This window comes from Haemorhous mexicanus, chromosome 10 (genome assembly GCF_027477595.1).
Source record: "Haemorhous mexicanus isolate bHaeMex1 chromosome 10, bHaeMex1.pri, whole genome shotgun sequence".
NCBI lineage: Eukaryota > Metazoa > Chordata > Aves > Passeriformes > Fringillidae > Haemorhous > Haemorhous mexicanus.
Window position 1 is genome coordinate 14,089,391 of NC_082350.1, and position 21,905 is coordinate 14,111,295.

Consider the following 21,905-nt stretch of genomic DNA (forward strand, 5'->3'; position numbering starts at 1 on the left):
TCTGGTCCTGTCACGGCCTGGGAGAAGAGCCCGACCCCCACCAGGCTGCACTCTCCTGTCAGGGAGGGCAGAGTGGGATATGGTCACCCTGGAGCCTCCTCCAGGCTAAACACCCACAGCCCCCTCAGCCACTCCTCAAGGGACTTGTGCTCCCGACCCTTCCTGGGTACATCCCAGCACTTCAATGTCCTTCCTGAACCGAGGGGCCCAGAACGGGACACAGCACTCAAGGTGTGGCCTCAGCAGTGCCAAGTGCAGGGGACAATCACTGCCCTGATCCTGCTGGCCACACTATTCCTGACACAGGCCAGACAGGATGGCACTGGCCACCTGGGCACACGGCAGCTCCTGTTCAGCTGGTGTTTCATAATTGACCAAGAGCACAAGGAGTAAAAACAGTGGGGGCTGCAGCTGGGCACAGCTTGCCCACAGTCATGGGTTTGAGTGCTGGGCGCAGCAGCACTGCTCCCTGCACACACACACACACCCCACACACCCCACCAGGCACAGCTGGGATCAGTCTGTGTCCCACTCCAGCCCCAGGAACTGGGAGCAACAGAACAGTGGGCAGTGAAAGGGAAAGGCAAATGTTCATGTCCCAGAAAAGCAGAAGTTTAGCTACCAGGGTGGTTAAAGTATAATTAAAGTTTTCATGTTTATTTGCTATTTTCACTTATTTATGTGATTGCTATCTGGCTTTACAGGTTTTTATTACACTACATGTCTATTCATCCCAGGATCAGGAGGTGATCTCTACAGTCAGGAGGGCAGTGCCTGCCAGCAGCACAGCAACATCTGTGGTTAGTGCAACTATGGATAAAAATAAAACCTGAATACTACAGCCAGTAGAAATGGCTACTCAGAAGTGAAGTACTTTGTTTCACCTACAGCAAATACAAATTTCATGCACAAGGCACTGAGAAGTGCCCCCTGTGGAAGGAGGACAATCATGAGGTTCTTGATGAAGGCTGCATCAAACTAAAGATCACAGGACATCTCTGGCCAGCCATGAGAGCACTGGGTGTGGAAATTCAATAAGCTCAGTGGATGCTCACGTTTGGCTTTGTTCTTTTATCTGTCAAAGGGCAGTCCCCCTTCCAGTCTCTCTGGGCTTCTTTTTCATCCAGTGACTTTGGAAATTTCCCCTACTTTCTTCTGCTGGAAGGTAGAAGACTTTGTCCATGGCAGAAGCTGGACTGGTCTTTATTCACAGCCTGTCCATTCTCTGTGCACTTAACCTCTGTGACAGTGGAGCTCAGGAGAAGCAGAGTAGAATGGGTAAAGCGGGGATGTGGAGTCTGAGCACAGCCAGCCAGGAGGCCACTAGGGACAGAATTCACTAGACAAGAGTTTTGATATTGCCTTCCAAGAAATTCTTCTATAGGTCAGAAACCCAGAATCCATCTAACAGTTCTTGGGAATCCTGGGTGGTTCAATATCAGCAACAATGGCAGAGATGCTCCAGTTTTAGACTGATCTTGTAAACTATGTTGATACTTGTATTGCTGGTTTCTGCCCCAAATTCCACCCCATCGACACAGACAGGGGCAGCTTCCAGCCCTACCCCACTCCCTGATGAGCAGAGGCTGTTGGCACTTGCCCTGCAGAGGCAGGAAGAGGCATTCACATGGTAGCACAGCGTGTTATCCAGACAGCAGCTTTTCTGAAGAGAAGGTGGCAGGACAGAGGTGGCCTGGAAGTTCCCACTTGGAGCTTGCTAGTCCAAGCCTTGTATCTGACATAGCGCAAGCAGGGGAATGACAGAGGCCATGAGTGAGTATTGTGCTATCTTGTTACCTGCCCCAGAGCACTGGGGTGTTTGCATCCCTTCAAGAGACTCAATATATTCACTCCCCAGCCATTCTGTGTATGTTCTCCTCTCTTTCACTGGCACAATCTCAACAGCAGAATCCTTAAAAATCAAGTCTTTTCCTTGAAAAGCTGAAGAATCAAACATTTTGAATCCATTTCCATTGCTGCTGTTTCCAAAGTAGACCTGAAAATAATGAAAAATTCTCAGAATTTTGCAAGATGAAGTGCCACATTCCTGTCAGACAACATGAAAGATGACAAGAACCATTTTGTAGATGAAAAATTCATACACAGTTGCAGAATCTCTCTTACATGTTTGCTTTTAGATGCTTCAGTAGATCAGATACAGAATTCTGCCACTGGCAATTACACGAACAGCATTTGTGATTTTGTGTTTTTAGTTACTATCCAGAAAAAGAGCTGCAGTTTTTAAAAAATTCTCTTGCCTCAATATTGTTATGCAATATAGGGTTTGGCTGCCCAGGAGTTACAGACATGACTGAAGCCTAGCAGAGATATTGCTCAGTCTTGATTTTGAACTAATTAACTTCAGGATGGAGAAGAAGAAGCCTTGCTGTGGCAGCCAGGCACACTCTGCCTGCATGGTTTACCATGGACATGGCTGCGGCATAAACAAACCCAGCAAAGTTCTACTGCATTCCAAGGAAAATTCCAGAATGGAAAAGCGTTAGCACAATGCAGAAATGGGGGATGGCCATGGGAAAACACCCTAAGCTCCAGGGAAATTACTACTGCAACCAGTGGCTGGGCAAAAAGTTGAAATCCCTTGTGCACCAGGGTGGTTTTACTGTGTGATTCCCATGGGCTGTACTTTACCTTCTCCATCACACTCCCAACAGGGCAGTGCACATGCTGCCAGTGCCATGAGGCAGGATATGTCCTGTTGTCTTTATCCTTGCACTGTGAAAGACCATATATAACTGCCCCCAAAAATAAATGGATTATTGGTACCTGGGCTCTGTCCAGTAGTCCATATATAGCAAAAACATTGATATCTGGGCGAACCATAACAGCCTGAGCTGGCACCTGAGCCAGGTGACAATTGGCAAACTGGGTGACTTCAGCACGGGCATCATTTGGACACAGTAACTGGAAATCACTGGACTTCAAATTTTGGGCCCAACTAGCAGTGTTTCTACCTGAAAAAAAGAAACAGATCATTGTCAAGCAATGAATGCTTTAAAGCAAGAAAAAAATAACTGATTTACAATAAAGAGACATGTAAAACTAAGTACCATCTGTGTTCTCAAACACTGTAGAGTGCTTCACAAAGGCCACATCCCCAGAATCCTCTACCAGGCACCTAAAGGAAGTCAAAGATATAAATGCTTTCAATTCAAAGCATCTTTAGGTGAACCACATTTTTTAATAACTCATAGGTTTAGAATGCATTTTTTTTACAGGCATTCCTGCAAGCAAATGTACTGGACCCAAAGTTAGTAAGAAAAAACAGACAAATTTAGCATCTTGAATGGAGAGAAAAGCAAAAAAAATATTTAAAAAATTATTCTGAATTACAAATTTCAAGAGTGGAATAGAGTAGAAAAAATTTATTAAAAACAGTGTGAAAAACAACAAGACAGATCAATATTAGATGAGTAAAGAAACAGGAGATCTATTATGTGATATTCAGTGCAACACTTGCAGCCCTGTACATTGGAGATCTCCAGTTAATCGAACTGCAATTTCCAAGGATATTGCTCCAAAACAAAGTAAAAAGTGGCCTCTATCAAATTAGTCTGAAGACAGCCAGAGTTGAAGCAATCTGGAAATGTGAATTTTAAGTCCATCTCAATCACCTTCCATAATTCATTCTTTTTTCAGAGGGGATCACCTAAGTGTCACAGATAGATCTACCCCTGCCTTGTAGAAGACTGCAGTCCTCCATTTTTTCACCCAAATTCTACCCTTTTAAATACTTAAAACTTCCCACATCTCTCAATGAATTGAGCACCTTCTCCCTTAAAAACAACAAGTGATCTCCATATAAAGTTTGACTGTATGGGCCCCTTTATCAAATGCACAATCTTAAAATTAAGAGCAAGGCTCACGCAGTCTGTAACAGCATTTGTTACTCATTCATCTCCTGACTGGAAGCTGGCTCTACTAATCCATGAAGTACAGCAGAGGATCTGGAGTTTGCCTGCAAGGCTTGTACCCAGCAGAGCAGCTGGACTCAACTAAATAGATTTGCAAAAAGTAGTTATCCAAATCTAACACTTCATTATTTACCAGGCAGCTGCTGTTGAAGTCTCCTCCCTGAAGGGGAAAGGTGGCTTTCTGCCAGCTGTTCCATGCACCATTACCTTCTGAGGTGAAGGTCAGGAAAAGGAAGTGCTCCTTCCATATCTAAGAGTTTCACAGTCTTTGGGTATGGCCCCATCAGTACACGTACACCGTTGCACAAAGTACTTGATCCATTTGATATTATTTTCTCCTCTCTATTTTTAACATACTTTGTTTTGAACAGGATTTGGTAATTGAACATTGGCCACAGCTGTTTGTGCTGTACAGAAATCTACCTTCAGCTACAGCCACCAATGAATCAGAGTAGTGAAGACACACTCCAGGCTCCCTGTCACAAGCCTGTCACTCTCTGCAGGGACTTACAGCAGCCAGATCCTGGCTACTGTGTGCCTGCTTCCCTGCTTTCCCACCTGGCTGTCTGCAAGGCAACTGGCAAATGCTGTGACATGAGCCAGTGCAATGCCTTACACCACACCTGCCTTGGTGAGGACAACTGGGGACACATGTCCCACCTCATTTATGGCACCTGCTGCAGCAACAATAACCTCTGCCGGCTGACTGGGGTGGGAAGCAGGCACTCCCTGCATTTTGGGAGGCTGACACAGTGAGTCACAGGCGTGGGTACCAGTTACCTGAAGGCTCCACTGTAGCTGTAGTAACGTTCTTGGCTACTTGCACTGCATTTGTTGTTTCCACTCTCATCTCCAATACACAGCTGACAGAGCTTTGCTGGGTAATTGTCCTGCTCAGCTGAGGGCACACAGCTAGCAGAGAAAAACTCACTCACAGCTGGGGAAAGACAAAACCAACATAAGGAAGGAAAAGTGTGGGTTCTTCACAAAAAAAGGCAGACATCATGAAGTTATAACCAGTGCAGGTTTAAGTAGAACACTAGAAATACAAGTTAGAGCTGCCTTACTGGAATTCATGAACTAGAACTTCTAAAATATTTTTAGAGCACTATTTAGCCGACTATGTAATGAAACTAAAGAGCTTCCTAGGTGATAGATAAGACAGCAAGCAAAATTAGAATGTGGAGGTCCATGTTTACAGATCTTTTTCTTGTTATGCTACATGTTTCATTACCTAATGCAGTTTGAAAATAAATGCAATAAAATCCTGGACAGTGCTGAGGATAACAGGTTGTGCTGGGGGAGCAGTCAAGGAAGTGAAGGCTCTCCTCTGACATCTGTGGCAAGCTCTGATCTCCCAGTGTTAAGAGGACATGGACAGTCTAGAGCTGATACAGTGGAAGGACAGTAGAATGCTCAGAGGGCTGAAAAGCAACTTGCATTTACCAGGCTGAGAGCTGGACTTGGTCAGCCTGGAGCTAAGACAACAAACAGTGTATTGTTATCTTAATCTACATGGTGGCTTTTTCAGGAAGACAGAGCCAGATCCTTCTCAGTGGTGCGGAGCAAAAGATTGAAAAGCAACAGACCAAGGTTATGAGAAGGAAAATACTGAAGGAAAATACCATCCTTTGTACCAAGGATGGTCAAGTATTGGGACAGGGTCCAGAGAGGTTGTGTGTAATCTCTGTCCTAGAAGTTACTCAGAACCTGCATGGACACAGCCCTGAGCAATATGAACTACCAGACCTTTTACGCAGTTGCTTGGAATAGATGACCTCAAAGTGTTCCTTCCCACCTAAATTAGCCAATTATTTTTTGATAAAGGGAAGGAATAATTTTGTGTTAGATGTAACATTCTTACATTCTTAGTGACCCCTCCACTAGTCCACACTGGTGGCAAACTTAAAATTTCAAATCATTATATTAAAAACACAATACCCCTTCACAAACAGATATGAATAATATAGATCTATGAAATATCAAAAACACTTCCTTAATTAAAGTTTACCATTAGACTATTACCATCTTTTTGATATGCATTACTGTTGTCTTACCTTGAGGAATATTACAGTCTCTGTTCTTAATAATCCCCCTCTTAATTAGTACACCAATGGGAATATTCCATCCAGCATTTCTCCCCAGTCCTGTGTGGCAGGACTTCTTCCCTCTCAGGTCACTGATGGTGAAGGCATTGGACTGATTTCGTTTCACTAACACCACAGCATAGTATGCATTGCTGCTGTCATCAGCTGTAAAATAAACAGAAAAAACCACACAAGACATCACAGCTTCCCTCATGCATTCCCACAGCTTAGTGATCATCTGTGCATCCATTACACTTATATGGTGGCAACTTCAATTGCACCAACAATCTGCTAGCCAGGCAGCATGGATGTACATGGAATTACTCTTCACTTCCACTGCCTCACACTGCTGCATTCACCTCTGGTCTGTAAGATACTGCTTACACCTGAACTGAATGATCTACAGACAAGATGATGAAAGTGTTCTTGTTCCCACCAGTTCTTACAAACACATCCCTCTGAAAAACAACATTCGGGGCCTAAGCGACTCAACAAATCTGCTTCAAGAAGTTATTTTTATGTGAAATCTTCAAACCTGCATTAAAACTTCTGTGAGTTTTGCAGCAAATTTAAACTCTGCCTTAGTGACACTGTAGGTACAAGCCCTCTTTTAATCAGTGGCTCTGAAGCAGCCACATTGACAGGAAGAATTTGCTTCTAGCTAGAATCTACTGTGCAATTTCTGTATTTTTGCTTCTCTTAAAAATATTTTGATTTTGTGAATACTAATTTTTTCCACTGAAAATATTTTTTTACAAGAATTCAAAAAACAAATGAAGAGTACAAGACTCAAAGTTGCCAAAGACTCAACTTAGTCCTGCAGGAGGACAGATGAAATTAGCCTCACTGTAGAAGCTCATCTCATATCCTCCTCTATCTACAATGTGAGGGTAATAATTCTTATTTCCTTTGAAATCAGCTTTCCCAGCAGGGCTGGGAACAAAAGACTCTGTTTTTAGTGCTGTTTTCAAACAACCTGGAAAAATAAAGTCAATATTTATGTTTTTGGATCTTACCAGAGTAATTTTCTCCAGCAGCTGGTACAAGGCCATATGTCTTCCCAGCTGTGTAAATATCAGCTCCACCCAGAACTACAGCATCACTTTCCTTTTTCTGAAAAATAAAACATAGGATTTCTGTGAAAAAACCCAGCACATACTTTCCCTGCTACAATGATGACACCTTTATAGTCACACCTGTGGCACCTTGAAGGGCAAGGCCTACAGCAAAAGAGCATCACACTGCTAAAGAAAATCTCCCAAATGTACATAAAGCATCATCAGTGAAACAGGGACAGGAGATTTCACACACACAGGCTTGAGTTAGCTGGGAAACAGTGCCCTCATCACAGCCAAAGATCATCAGGGTTCAGGCTCATCCAGACCATCTGAGCTACAGATCATCTACTTCAAATCCAGTGCTCCTGCCTGTCACCACAGCTTTTGCTCATTTGGTTTATGGCACAAGGATTGTAGCAGCCTACCTGGATCAGCTCCATGCACTCTTCCTTTGTCTTGGCTGAAATACACTGAATTGCTGGCTTCAAATTCTTTTTTCTAAAGGCAACAGCCATTTCACCACATTTCCAAATCTCCTCAGTGGACACAACACACCAGTTCAGGCTTTCTGGCATTGCTGCACAAGATTGAAAAGCAAATGCTACATTCACTTTCTCTGCAGTACACAACAAGGATTCACACTGCCCACTGTCACATGTGTCCCATACGTGTTATTGAAAATATTTGCTTCTGTGTTGCTCCCCATCCCTCCAGCTCAGACTTACACCTGACCAGGAACCAGGGCACTCCCAGATGAGCTGTTCTGTTCACACTGCAAACCTCTCCTTAGCAAAGGAACAGTTCCTACAATTACTGACCATTAAATCCAGCTATAATATGTTAGTGGAGTGCAGCAAAAAGCCACCCTGAATACAAGCTTCCTCACATCTGACAGTCACAGAGCAATGCCCAGAAGAGACAAATCAGAAAGGTGAGGGGCTTTGCCACAGTACAGATCACATCTGGGAGACTCAGCTGCCAGGATTTTTAAGCTTCTTAAGGCAACGACTCTTGCAACTTGTATTTCTGACTTTCCCAGAATGTGTATCAAGTAATTTCTACTTTCTTCTGATAGCAGGAAAGACCATAATGCTTCAATAAAGAGCAACTGAGGAGTTTCTTCAGCTTAGGGAGGAAATCCTCTGCTAGGAATCCATTCATCTGTTTTTACAGACTACCTGGGGATTTGTGCAGCAGCACATTATTATTACCTTGTCAGCAGGTAAGAAATTAAGTACCAGGCAGCAGTAGCAGCTTACCAGATTAATGCCTTTCATACACCAATAAAAGGTAGAAAATACCTCCATCTTATAACAAAGTTGGACAATTTGCAAAGGAAAATATTAATACAGAATTGTTTCTAGGTCAAAAAGTGACCTTTGCCCATGCTCAAAGATCGGACTGGCATCTCACCATAACACTCCAAGACTGAGAAGAAAATAAACCAGAATCAAGATGATCTGTGTTTTCAGCTATCTTTTTGCTCGGTTATAAAGAGGAATCTACAGACAACTTACTATTGGGGTTGCAGCTCAGAGCTTGCATGGCACGAAGATACTCATCACCCAGCCATGCCTGGTAATTCTGAGCTGTGATTGCAACAAGCTCTGTGGTGGCATCTCGGAACAGAAGATTCTGGGCGCCGTAGACTGCAGAGTCGAACATCTGAAACTTGGCACCCACCCCATTAAATCTTTGCTGTAATGTTAAACAAGAAAGAAGCACCTGTCACACATTGCTCTGTGCAGGATGCGTGACATCCCATACACCTTCAAACCCCGCAGAGCCAAAGGAGCTCAGATATCCCATTTTCAGTCTGCTCAGACAGCTGGGAGAGCCCTTCTGAAACACAAAGGAGCAGTGAAGAAAGGGCCTCCTACTTGTCCCTGGTTGAGGAGCCGGAAGAGAACTGTCCCGTCTGTGTCAGGCCGCACAACCACGGCCCGAGCGGGGACTCGCGCCAGGTGGCAGCTCCTCCACTCTGTCACATCAGCCCTGCTGCCATCGCCACACAGCAGCTGGAAGTCCCGGGAGCGCAGCCGCTGGGCCCAGGAGGAAAGGCTTCTTCCTGAAACCACAGGAGGGCGACAGACATCAGCTGGGGCTGATGCTTCTGGCTCCAAGCCTGCTCCAAGCCTCACTTACACACGTGGAGCAGAACACACATCTCCTGAGCATCTCTGAACTATTCCTGACTGCACCGCATATCCTGGGCATCTTTGTGGTCCTGTAGTCCCATAGCATTTGTGAGAATGCACTGAGCTGTGCTGGGGTCTGCAGCAGTATCAAGAGCATCCCTAGCTTAGGATCATGTACATTTTTTGGGTTTTTCCCCCCCGGGTCAGACATATTAAAGCAATGTTATGCTCAAGGTAGTTTTCACACAGTGCCACATAAGGCAGGTTAATTCTCTCCCAGTCTCCACTGAATCCCTCGGCAGGCTGGAGCAATTTAAGAGTCAATGTCTATATAAAAAGAGCTTTCTGCTGTTGAAGGTCTCTTTCCAGAAGCAGCTTAAGATTCTACCTGTCAACTTTTACTGAAACTACCAAGCATTTAAAAAAAAAAATCTCTATCTCCTGGTGCACACCTCAGAGGGTACGTCTGTTTTCACTATTGCAGCATTTTTTTGCTGATTCCTCAATTCAAAATACATCAAATGTTTGATATTATACTGTCATTACAAACACTGTATTTCAGACCTTGCAGCCATTATTCAACAAGCTTCAGGATTACTCACCATCTGTATATTCAGGCACTGTGCTGTGCTTCACAAAAGCGACCTCTCCAGCATTCTCAGCCAAACACCTAATAAATATAAATCCAACTACAAAGAGGCATTACAAAAACCCTGTGCTCTGGCCACTGCCAGCTGACAGCCCGAGGGCTCTGCGCTCCGTTCCATCAGCCACAGACACTGACCTATTTCCTTGTGCTCAGAGTTTTGCTCAAGGCAGAGACTAGAGGCAGTTGGAGCATGAAGTAAACTATCATTGTCATCTGGTGAATATGAACAACATGTTCAGTGCTGCCTGGGACAAACACCATGACCTTCTTTGTCCAGGACAGTTCTGTGTCTGAGGCAGTCACACAGTCCTTTGGGGAATACACAGGGAGGAGCAAGTGCTTCTCATAAGCAAATTCTGCCCTTGTTAATGTTATGACTTAGGAGGACTGGGAGCTGCAACACAGCACACAGATAGGAAGGCAGAAAATAAAGACTGGTGTGCAAAAATGGAGGGCAAAGCAACTCAATCATTCAGAGCAGTTAGGTGGGATGACTGAAATAGCCAAGTAGGGCAGCAGTCCAGCTCTCAGGCTCCAAGGATCATCAGGTTTCACTGGGAAAGGTAAGTCAGTAAAGCTTGCTGAAACACTCAGACTGTGTCAAACAGCTGCTGGACAAAGCGAATAGCAGTGAGCTTTCCCTGTCCAGTATATGTGCTAAATATCCATTTGGTTTTAATATTCAGGTATTAATACCTGAAATAGTGGGTTAAGAATTACTTTTAATCAGTCAGGTTAAAAGCATGGCTATCCTAAAAAAACTATAGATTTTCTGACAAGATCAACTGGAAGCCCTGTAGGTTCAATTTCTTGTCAGTGAGGCCTGAACATGATGACTGTGGAGAAGGTACAGAAGGTAAAAAAATTGACAGACATGATTTTTACCTGAAAGCCCCGCTGTAGTCATAGTATTGCTCTTGGGAATTTAGTTCACATTTGTTCTGTCCTGCTGAGTCTCCTTTGCAGAGCTGACAGAGGGATTTGGGATAGTTCACACCATTTGCTCCAGGAACACAGCTTGCATTGAAATAGTCACTTACAGCTAAATGCAAAATTAGAATGAAGCATTTTTAGCAATGAATAAACAAGATCAATTTCATTTTAACACATCCACACAGTACATCTCTAAAAAGATCCAGAAGGCACAAGTTATTTTCTTCTCAAAAGACAGTTTCCAAGTTTAAAACAACCAAAAACCCTGCAGTCTTCATCAGACCTACATTAGAATCCTACAAGGAGCATCAAAGTCAAAGAACAAAACAGCAGCTGAGTCCCATTTCTGTACACACACAGAGGGTCCCAAGACCGTTGGGAGGGCCTTGCTGAAGGGATCTTTCCCTGAAGCCTTGCCTTTTGGGAGGTCACATGCCATTGGTGCCAGGTGCCCAGTGTCAGTGAGGTACCCCACAGGCACGTCCCAGCCCGCAGTCCTGTTGATGCCGGTGTGACAGGAGCGCGCTCCCTTCAAGCTCTCGATGGTGATGTTGGAGCTTCTCTTTACCACAGCCACAGCATAATAGGAAGTTCCAATCTCTGCAGCATGGGAAGAAAGAGAAGCAACCTGAGTAGCCCCACAGAAGCATTAAGTGACACAGACTGATTTTTGGACTCCTGTGCCTGCCCTACCCACAAGGAAGTCACTGTGTTCACATCCTTGCTGAGACTCTGCTGACTGTGAATCAGCCATAACTTTTTCAGTGTGAATTGTCTTGGTCCACAGGCAATCTACTCTAAATTTTGAGGCCACTCTGCTTTGAAAGTGAGGTTCCTTTCAGAAAGAAATTTTCTATTACTCTAAACATATTTGGATTGAATTGAAACCAATATAATTTATTCCACAGTGGGTCCTAATTTTGTTACAGCAGAGTCAACTGATGTCTCTGGAGCACCCCAGCTGATTTCATTATCATTGTTTTACAGTTTAATATAACTCAGAGTCAAGAGCTGAGGGTTTGAAGTGATCATAAGGTCTTTCAATCTGACTTTATTTAGATCAGAAATTGCTACATTTCTTCCACTTTTCTCTGATTTGAGCTCATAGCCTGACTAATGAAGATAGTCAGCCTCTGGATCCAGAGGCCCATTTGGTTGTAAGAAGCCAAAGTACAGGTCCCTCACCAGAGTCATGATGTGCTTAACAGGGTGAGGGGCTGCTGCAGATGATCCAAGATCCTATGGACTGACCACAGCAGCCATGTCTGAAGATGCCTTTGGCCAGGTAACAGCAACCCAGCTACAAAACAAATCCAGCTCCATCTCACAATAGCGTGACAGGACAGCACTACCAGCCAGCTGCTTCCAGAGCTCTCCCCTCCCTTGCATCCTAAAGTTAGGGGGGGAATAATCCAGTTCTGAACTACACAAATGTGTTGATATTGAGCCCTTGGTCAGGATGACAAGTCACCACTGAATTATTGTCTCTGCCTTGAAAGGAACTCAAAGCTTAACCCAGACAAGAAGCAGAATCTAGTACTTCCTTTCTTCCACTACGTTATCATACATTAGTAAAAACAAAATCTAATTATTCCAATGTATAGGACTGAGAGATAAACCTAGTGATTTATGCTTAGCAATTCATTAAGCTATAAAGTATGGAACAGAAAACACAGAAAGCAGAAAGACAGTAAACAACAAACAAAAACCAACCCAACAAATTTATTACAGGAACAGCTACAGGAAAGACTGAAAGCATTTAGGTCAGCCACAGCTTTGTCTCCTGTTTCCCCAAACAGTTTGTTATAGGCAGGAGCAACCAAGAGGGAATCTGACCACTACCCACTGTTTAGAGTCTTTAAGAAGACTCAAAATAAAATGCAAGCAGGAAATACAAGCATTTTTCTTATGCATTTTAAGTAATCTAAAAAGTATTTAGTCAGAATATACCTTGATCATATACTTCCCCAACCACAGGTTTCAGACCATGCTCCCTTCCAGCCTGGAAAATCAAACGGCCATCCAGGGTCACAGCATCGGCCAAGTCATCCTGTGCAGACACAAGGGCAGAATACATGTTAAAGCTTAATTATCAGTAGTTATCAACAGCCAGAGTGCCCATGCATTTAGAAGAGGCCCTTAGTTAATATGCATTTGTGTTTTCTTTTTTCCAATTATTTTAAGGGCACACAAATTTCTGAACAACTCTTACCAAGAGGGATTTTAGACCTTCAAAACTGCCTCCCTGCAGAAGCAATGCAGAAACCAGCCCTGCACAATGATGGCTTCACCAGTCTTAATAGTTCAAAGGAACCTTTGAAATGGATGCTGCAGGTCTCTGCAGGATCCTAAAGCCCAGCAATCTGAAATTTCATTCTGTAGCTAGTGCCCCAAAGCTTGAAGATTTAAATAAATAGATACATTTTTAGATTATACACAGATAGGTCAAAATAATATTTTTGGGGCTACAAAATCTGAATGCCAAAGTGCACTCCAAAGCACCCTTAGAACCTGCTGGCTTGTAGCTCAGCACAAGGCAGACATGCATTTTGTGAGTGGGGGTGGCAACGGGTTCCTGAGAAGGAGGAAAGTAAAAAGACTGCTCAAACTGGGAGGATACAAATCTGAGGCATCCACTTTTGGAAAGGTGCCCAGCAACAGCAGGTATTTTCTGGTGACTGTAACACCAAGCTTGCTGGGATGGTGCTGCAGCTGCAGGATGCTCTGGAGAGCACAGGACGGGGGTACCCCAGCAGCAGGGCCAGCAGAACTGCGGCACACAGCCCTGGCAGCAGAATCAGCTCCCTCTGTGTATTCTATGGGAGCCAGGAGAGGGCATTCCACACCCAGACAAGATACTGCTGAGAAAATAATCAGCAGGGTGACATTTTGCATTTCTAAGCTAATTCCAAGTTTCTTATCATTTTGCTTAACCTCTGGTTTGGGAGCTTGCAAGGCATGGGCAGGACAGAGCTAGGACTGCCCAGGACACCACAGCAGCTTCCCACAGGCTGAACCACATAAAGAGCTTGAACATTTTTAAGGCATTGTGTGAGAGCACAGGTAATATGTTCATGTTGACATCTAAACCACATTTGAAGTTGCTGTGTAATTTGAAATCTTTTACTTGTTTGGCTTGAAGGAGAAAAAAGATGATATTCATTAATCAGCTGAAACAACAGATGTCCTGAGAGCTGCTTCTCATAAATGAGAGCTGAACCTGAAGTGGACTTGGGGTTGCGAGATATTTGCATCTTAAAGAACAGACACAATCCTTCTGAATAACTAGATGTGATATTCCACTGGTGAGGGTCAGAGCACAGGACAGTGTAGGAATCAAATACAATCTGTGGTTCAGGAGGGACACCTGAAGGAGAGGAGGTGGGAGTTAGAAGGCTCTTACCCTCAGGGAGAACAAAATGAGCTTCTAGAACTGGTGGGGGACCGAAAGTAGAGCAGATAAAATGGCAAGGGCTGGCCACAGAAACCATGAGGTATGTTATATGGCCATATTTTCAGAGGAAATAGCACTTTTCTGACTGCAAAGCAGAACCTTTGTGCTCAGTTTATCAGAGCCTCTGATAAATAGCTTTTGTAAAAACAGCACAATAAGACAAAGAAGGTCTATTGTTGTTTTTAACATGAAGTAGTTTTCAGGCTACAGATCTCTCCTTTAAATAACACAGTTATTGCTGAGGTGACATATCAACAGCAGCATGGGGATTTTTTTTTAGCAAGCACTTGCCAATAAATTTAGCAAAAGCATGGGACTCACCTACAATGTTTAATAAGTTACCTGTGATGGTAATCCTCTCTTCATTATTTTCAGAGGAAGTTTATTTCTGTGTGTCACAACATTTGAGAATTACCTACACAAGTGTTTTAAAGACCTGCTGAAAATCAGCTCACATTAAATATTGTCAGGTTCCCTAGTTAAATATTTAGATATTTCTTAATTTTTACACACCTTCAATCAAAAAGGTTTTTTCCTTTATCCATGTGCTAACACATACACAGGTCTAAGTCCAAGTCATGCAGTGTTACAAAACAGCATCTGTCCCTTCAGCCACTGTGTTCTGCTCCCTTCTTGGCCTCAAGGATCAGAGTTCAGCTCAGATGCCAACTCAGGGATTCCACACAGTCCTACACAGAGTAGGCCAGCTTGAATATTTAGTAGATTATCAGCACAAGGGAAAAAAAGCAAAAAGAAGATCTAAAGGACAAAGTCTTGTCTGAAGCCTTACAGTGAAAATTCATTTTATCAGAAAGCAACTTACTCATGCTGTCTGCCTGCCTGCTATTTCCAATGGCTTGCAAAGGCAATTCTGTGAGCTCTGTATTTCAGAATCAGACACTCATCAGCCCTTTATATAATCTGCTTTGCAGAATCTAACAGCTTCCTCTGTGCAATGCAGCAATCAGCCAAGTGGTTTGGGGAAGATCTGACATTACAATGCCCTGTCTACTCCCAAGGTGAGATCCACATCTGTACCAGTATCTGCTCTCAGCATTCTTCAATATACTCTGACACCCTTGCTCAAGAACAGTATTTATCAAGAGGCAATGAGGTAGTCTTAGGAGTCAGACAAGCATTCTGCTTCATTGACAAAAATTACAAGATATCAGTTCTTGAAATCTGTTCCTTTTTTTCCAGCCACATAATCATCAGCCTCATCTCCCTTCAAACTGTTCTTTCAGATCTCCTTTCCTTCCTCTGAACCTCCTGTCCTTGACAGGCTGCATCTCCACAGAAACCTGGTTCTCAGGCACATCTACAAAGAACATTCTTTATTAGCACAGCCAGCCAGCCTTCCCTTCCCCCACGCCCTGCCAGTGATGACAACCATGATTACCTGCCTCCACACTTCTTCCAACATCCAGTTTTTACCTCCTACCCCCGCCAAAGGAGGGAATTTTTTTGCATACATCATTTTGCAAATTCACATGTTCACAGCCTTTAGAGCCTTCCCCAGAGGCACACTCTTTTTGAAAGCAGAGCACACAGGGCAGCTGAATTAATACAGCTTAATACAGAGGTTTGCCCTTTGCTCACCCCACTTGCTGCTTTGCCTTTCTCTTGTACTCAGTATTGGGAGATTTGATTTGATTACACTCAGCTCATCTGTTTATACAGCAGTTCCCATAAGAGGACCCTGAAATGGGAGTTTGATCCAGAGTTTATCGAAGTACAATCTACTTAGAGGCTAAGCAGCACAGCTTTAACTACTGCCTGCATCTTGTAGCTCCATCCCTTCTTAAATATCTGCCAAATAATCTGACACAATTCCCAAATCAAAGATTACTATTTGGGAGGAGATATTTAAGACCTTAGCTGTGCTCCTAATGACTGGCCATGTGTGAGCAGCCAAACAGATGACATGGGGCCATTCTGACATCCAAGTTCATATGTATACTTCTGAGCCTTTAAAAAAAAAGATATGCCTTGATTTGTCAGAGCCACGAATGCCAGAAGCAGAGGATCAGCTGCCTGGAGGGCCACACTCACCACAGGACAGTGCATGCACCTTGCCAGGGGATGATTATTAGGCACATGGAGAAATTAAACTAATGACACTGGTGTCACTCACAGCTCACCTTGATCATCTGGGTGCAGTTAGCAGCTGACCCCCCTGCTGTACACTCCAGAGGGGGAAGGATTCCAGCCTCACTGAAGGCCTTGCTCATGTCATTACACTTGGAAAGTTCTGGTTCAGACACCGTGCACCACCGGACACGCTCCAGGCCGAGAGCTGCAAACACAGCACCAAGAGAAAATATTACAAAACGCATCTGAGCTTTTGGAACAGAGCTTACCATGTAGAGACAAAGTTTTGTTCTGCTTCTCCCCCCCAACAGAAAAAAAATCAGGGCTCACTTCACTCTGAGTCCTTAGAGGTGATTCCCACTTTCACTCCAATTAACATGAATACTGAAGTTTTTTGGACTGACCACAAGATCAGACTCAGATACTGAAATCCAATGGCATTTGTTTCTGACATAAGAAATACAGATACCATGGAACAGATCAGGGCATCCAGACTGTTTTAAACACCTTGCAGAATACACCATCGTAATCAAGTTAAAACCCTGTGAAACTATTATTTAAAATTATATGCTACAAAACCAAAGAGACTGTCCAAAGACAACTCTTGTCTTGAGTATTGCTAGTTAGTATCTGGAGTCCTGCACCAGCCCTTATTGGTCTGAATTAAAAAAGCAACCTTAGGTGTTCAAAAGCCTTGCCACTAGCCTTATTATGAAAACTAGAAAAGTAAACTTGGCCCTTCAAAACAGTCTTTCATAAGAGATCGTAACCACAGTCAGGAAAAGGGGAGGGCAGAGCCATGAATGAAAAGACTCAAGTTGAGTAGTGGAGATTTCCATTAATTAGCAAAGAAAGGTGCCTTTCAGCAGCCCCAACCATCACCCTCCTAAGTGCCAAAGCTACAAACACTCGGTTGCTTTTGTAGGGAGAGGTCACCGTGCGCAGACAGTGCGGTGAAATGGAAACGCCGGCGTGGCACAAACAGGCACGGTCACTTCCGTAAGCAGGGACACAATATTCCACTGCTTGTCTACAATTTCCATTTTTAAGCTGGAGTCTGCTGTAAACCATTTATCATGTGGTTTTCTAATACCTCCAAGTGGCCCTCTACTTCCCCCCCAGGGCCATGGAGCTGAGATGCCACATCTGACTGTGCAAGCTAAAAATGGCTCCGCTAGTGCCCGACAGTGCTCCCTGCACATCTTCTGGCTTCATGGCTGCAGACTAAACAAGACTGTTGATGCCAAAAGATCCAATAGTGAAACTCTGGGTTTGGCTTGCTGTTCCTCTGTGACACAGAGCCAGCTCTACTGCTGTCAACAAATACTAAGTCAGACTTGGAAAGCTTACAGGAAGTTTTCAGACAGCATATGCCAGCAGAGGGAGAAACAACTGCCCACCTCTGAGCTGCAGGAATCCTGAGAACCAAGAGAGTTGGGAGAAAGCTACAACAGGTCATGGTAAAAATACATTTCACAAAAACTTAATGTTTGTACTACCTCATCTGTCGGGGTGAAATTTTCACCATTAATTCCTTGGGAGTGGAAGAAAAATCCTGGTTTTCATCTTGAGGTTTTCTTTTTATAAACATAAGCAAAGGGAAATTAAGCTGGGGACTCAGCCTCTCAGTGTGTATATATGCTAAGTGCCATTTTTCAGCCTCAGCATTCTGATTTTACATACACACACACAGGAGTAAAGCATGAAAGTATGAAAAAATCATCAACCATACACCTGAAAAATAAAATTATTTTAGCTCTATATTTCAGCCAAAATAATGAAACAGCATGAATCCACTGTTTTTTTCCTCACTCACCAAAGCCAAGGTTTTATTGGTCCCTTTCCAAATTGTTGAATTTTGTTGTTAGAGGAAAGTCAGATCTGGGCAATATCCTAGCTCCTTCCTCACTAGTTAGCCCATCTGAATTGGCTTGAGCACAGACAAGGCCTGCAGTCAGCCTCTCTTCCTACTGCCATGGAAAACCAGCTTAAAACATCAGGTCAGTGTCTGAACCCAAGTTAATTCTCAATTTTGGCCCTTCTGTATATCAGTATATACACACACACACACACACACACACACACACACACACATATATATATATATATATATATATATATATATATATATAAAAGTTTAAAATGGCAGAAGCTGGCAACTTCCATCTGAAATATGCTCAGTGTCTTAACAAATCCATAACTATCACTGAAAATGATCCCAATAACTCCTAAAAGTAATGGTACTACATTGTGTAACATCAAATGGCTATTTATACAGCTACTACAATATCCAAGGGCTTTCAACTGAAAAAATGGGGGAAAAAATAATTAACTAGGATCATTTGTTTTCTGAAGAAGTGAAGAGTGCTTCAGAAACAGTGCCTACACCTCTGGTGAAATTAAAAGCACTCACCAATACAATTTGGGAGCAACAGGAAAAAGCCAACACATTGCACAGAGCATGAGAAGTGAAATAAAGCAATTACTTCTATTTTTACAAAGTAAGTGTCATAGAACTGCTCATTGTTGTGAAAAACAGACACCATTGAAGCAGAAATTGATTCAGTACTGGGGAAACACAGCATTTGACACCAATGAGTCAAGATATATACGTGGGGTTCAATACAGCCTTTTCTATTACTTCCTTCTGTTTACTTTCCTGGCCATATGAGATTGGCTCTGAAGTTGTTCTAGTTTCCTTCTGCTCTCTCACATCACACAGAGGTCCCATGCCACAGCAAAAGCTTTTGGAGGACACTTACCAGCGTGAAAGAAGAGAAGATAGAAAACATTTCTGGAGCTCTTCATGGTGAAAATTTTGTGATGTGTGATTTTTTCAGCCTTGGGAACTCCCAGAGATCAAGGCTCCTGCAGGAGTGCTCTCTCCAGCCCGGTCCCAGGTGAAAATCAGCCGCATCCAGTTGCCGATGCACTCTGTTCAACAATTAGCCCTGCTCACCTCGGCACGCATCACCTCCTGCGGTAAGGACCGCAGGAAAAGAAAGCCATCCTCTCCTCACACTGCCTGTACACTTGGAAAAAAACATCAGACCTGGAAATTGCAACATAGCTCGGGCACCAATGAGGTCGCTACTGCGTTGGCACCACCCACAGACTTCACTGAATTAACTGCTCCACACCGGCACACAGGGGAGGGGCAGGGCTGTGGAACACATCCTCTAGGATCTGTGTAGTCCCTATACCTGGGGCTCAGGAAGCAGGAAGAGATTCAAGGTAAGCACTTTATCTGGCAGAGTAGACAGTCACTTGATGCCACATTCTTGATGCCATCATCAGAAGCCCAGGCTCTAACAACAGCAAAGCCTGTACACTCTACAGGTGGTACAGCACATGCTAAGTGCACATTTCCTGAAATTCAATAGCAATTGCTATAAAACATCTGTATCATTCTGACTTATTTTAAGGTTTAAGAAAAGGCCCAGGAAGGAATCTCTCCCAGAAAATCAAAACTGCTGACAGTAGATCTGTTAAAAGCTGGTGTGAATTTTAGTGCAACCTTCACAGAGCAACCCTCATTTGTGCTGCCCTTTTATTAATTTTTTATTATTCAATGAACTGCAGCTGCCCGTAACACTTTGTTTAGATAAAAGTCATTGAGTGCTGCTCAGAAACAGAAGGGCTGTGTGGTGTGAGTCCTCACACCCAGGGAGGGCATGATTCACACAGCTCTGTGCATCCCCCACCAGCCTGTACGGCCGGGAGTGTGGCAGGATGCCTCCAGCACTCATCGGCTACCTGACTGCAGGTGGGCAGGATGCTAGCTCTAACTCTGACTAGCACCTCTAAGACAACAGCTGAATCAATTAATTGCTATTTCAAGTTTAGAATTTAAAAAGAGTATAGAATGATCCCTTCAGACTTTATTCCCAAAAAAAACCTTGTGGCTGAACTCTGATTCTTGGCTCCTTAGACAATCTGGAATTAATTGTCCCTTTGTTGTTGTAAGTGTTAAAGAATAACCTGATATCACTGGAGTATTTCCAAATGTTTTCAAGGACCCATTGCTCAGATCCTTCCTGTGCTTTCCTACTGGCCAGATTAACACCCAAAGCCCTCTCTCCATGTTGTTTGCAGTAGGGCTTACATTCATATACAGATGACAAGACCTGGTATCAGTTGCTTAAGACTGCAAGGGCAGGATTAGTAAAACACGAATCCGGTACCAGGGCTCTCCTGTGGATCCTCTATGGGAATGGTTCAGAAGGCAGAGGAGCAGCCTTTTTGTACAGGAGGTCTATTCTAAACACAGCCCCCTCTAAACAATCACACAAGCACAGTTCACCAGAATTTAGATAATTTTCCTATTTCACTCTTAACTCTGAGTATCTGTGCTTTAAGGAGATATTAAATTTCTTAAACTAGTTTTCAGCACAAATCAGCAAAAATGCCAACAAGGAAATAATATAACGTACAATAATAACAGAGGATAGCAAATACTTCACCAAGCATGTGTCTGTATAGCACTTACAAATCGTTGGGTTATCAGGCAAGAAGAGAACCCACGATGCCTTCACTGGGCCAGCAAAAGAGTGGTAATACATCAGTGTGATGCCATTTGGATATCCTAATTACTCTAGCTATTAAATTAGGAGCTTTTAGCAAAATACATGTATTGTAAAACATAACTCTAAACACAGAAAATCACACCCAAGAATCAAAAGATATATCAGCACCTGATGCTGGAAAAATGAGACCCAGAGAAACACTAAGTAATGCAAAACCCTGACGATTACACAGGATAAGACAACAAGGAGCATCAGGGCTCTCAGAATCAACTTTTCTGCCAGTGTTCAAAGGTAGCATTGAAAACAAACAAAACTAAAAATGCAAAGCAAATACTCCAGAGTCCTGTGGGATTTCTTGGTCCAAGACTTGTTTTCACTCCCTCATGATAACTGCTGTGGACTTCAGTCAGAGTGGAGTGTTTGGTGACACCTGGCTACTACAGGACAAGTGCCTGGGGGCAAAGTTTGGTGACAGCTACTCAGACACTCCAACATATGAAAGAGGAATTCCTCACAGACCTACTCAGCTAAACAGGCTCTTTCTGATGGGTTAAAAAAAGAGGTAAAAAGAAGACAATCTCTGTATTGTCTCTACAATACAGAGATCTCAGATGTGTTTGCAGATTTGATAGAGATTCATATCCTTCTGGGGTTTTTTTAGATTTACTCTTCAAGATGTCTCACAAGACACCTCAAACAATCAGTCACTTCCAAAGAGGGAGACAACAGTACACTTCTAGTTGCCTTAAAAATTTATGACATTATTTATCAAAAGCTGCATCATCTAGTACACCATGCACTTTCATGGGCAGGAATTCTCAGAAAGGCAGCACACCTGATTTCCCAGATCTTGAAAATCAGAAACTCTGCTGGGGCATGCACCAGCAGCTTTACCTTTCTGTGAGCTGCACTTGCATCCCACATAACACCAGCAATAATTGTGTCACAAGTTTAAACCTGCTGTTAATGCAGTAACTCCAGTAGCCCCAGTGTGGCCAGCAGTGTTTCTCTAACACCTGATTTTCATTTACAGTCTC

General features: G+C 43.4%; 1 protein-coding gene across 2 annotated transcripts; it reads right to left on the bottom strand.

Annotated features, from left to right (window-relative positions):
- Positions 1 to 630: 630 nt before the first annotated feature.
- MELTF (melanotransferrin) lies at positions 631 to 21,852 on the bottom strand. Of its 2 annotated transcripts, XM_059855421.1 has the most exons (15): positions 19,105 to 21,852; positions 16,393 to 16,547; positions 12,748 to 12,847; positions 11,215 to 11,397; positions 10,750 to 10,906; positions 9,818 to 9,885; positions 8,958 to 9,145; positions 8,595 to 8,775; positions 7,503 to 7,654; positions 7,036 to 7,132; positions 5,990 to 6,184; positions 4,713 to 4,869; positions 3,069 to 3,136; positions 2,785 to 2,972; positions 631 to 1,996 (listed from the first exon to the last, which is right to left on the bottom strand). In XM_059855421.1, exons 1-15 carry the CDS (start codon positions 19,148 to 19,150, stop codon positions 1,718 to 1,720), a joined length of 2,214 nt encoding a protein of 737 aa, XP_059711404.1. In that variant the 5' UTR covers positions 19,151 to 21,852; the 3' UTR covers positions 631 to 1,717. The 2 variants fall into 2 exon arrangements, with proteins under 2 accessions (XP_059711404.1, XP_059711403.1); XM_059855420.1 differs by lacking the exon at positions 19,105 to 21,852 and having other exon boundaries at positions 16,393 to 18,384.
- Between the last annotated feature and the right edge of the window lie 53 nt (positions 21,853 to 21,905).

Excerpts from the sequence above, each read along its gene's own strand:
- MELTF (XM_059855420.1), bottom strand. The coding sequence starts at position 16,614 with ATGGTAAGCTCTGTTCCAAAAGCTCAGATGCGTTTTGTAATATTTTCT. Across the intron at positions 11,398-12,747 it reads TGGGGAAGTATATGATCAAG|AGATTGGAACTTCCTATTAT; the intron begins GTATATTCTGAC and ends CCCATGCTGCAG. Across the intron at positions 4,870-5,989 it reads AGACTGTAATATTCCTCAAG|CTGTGAGTGAGTTTTTCTCT; the intron begins GTAAGACAACAG and ends GTCTTTCCCCAG.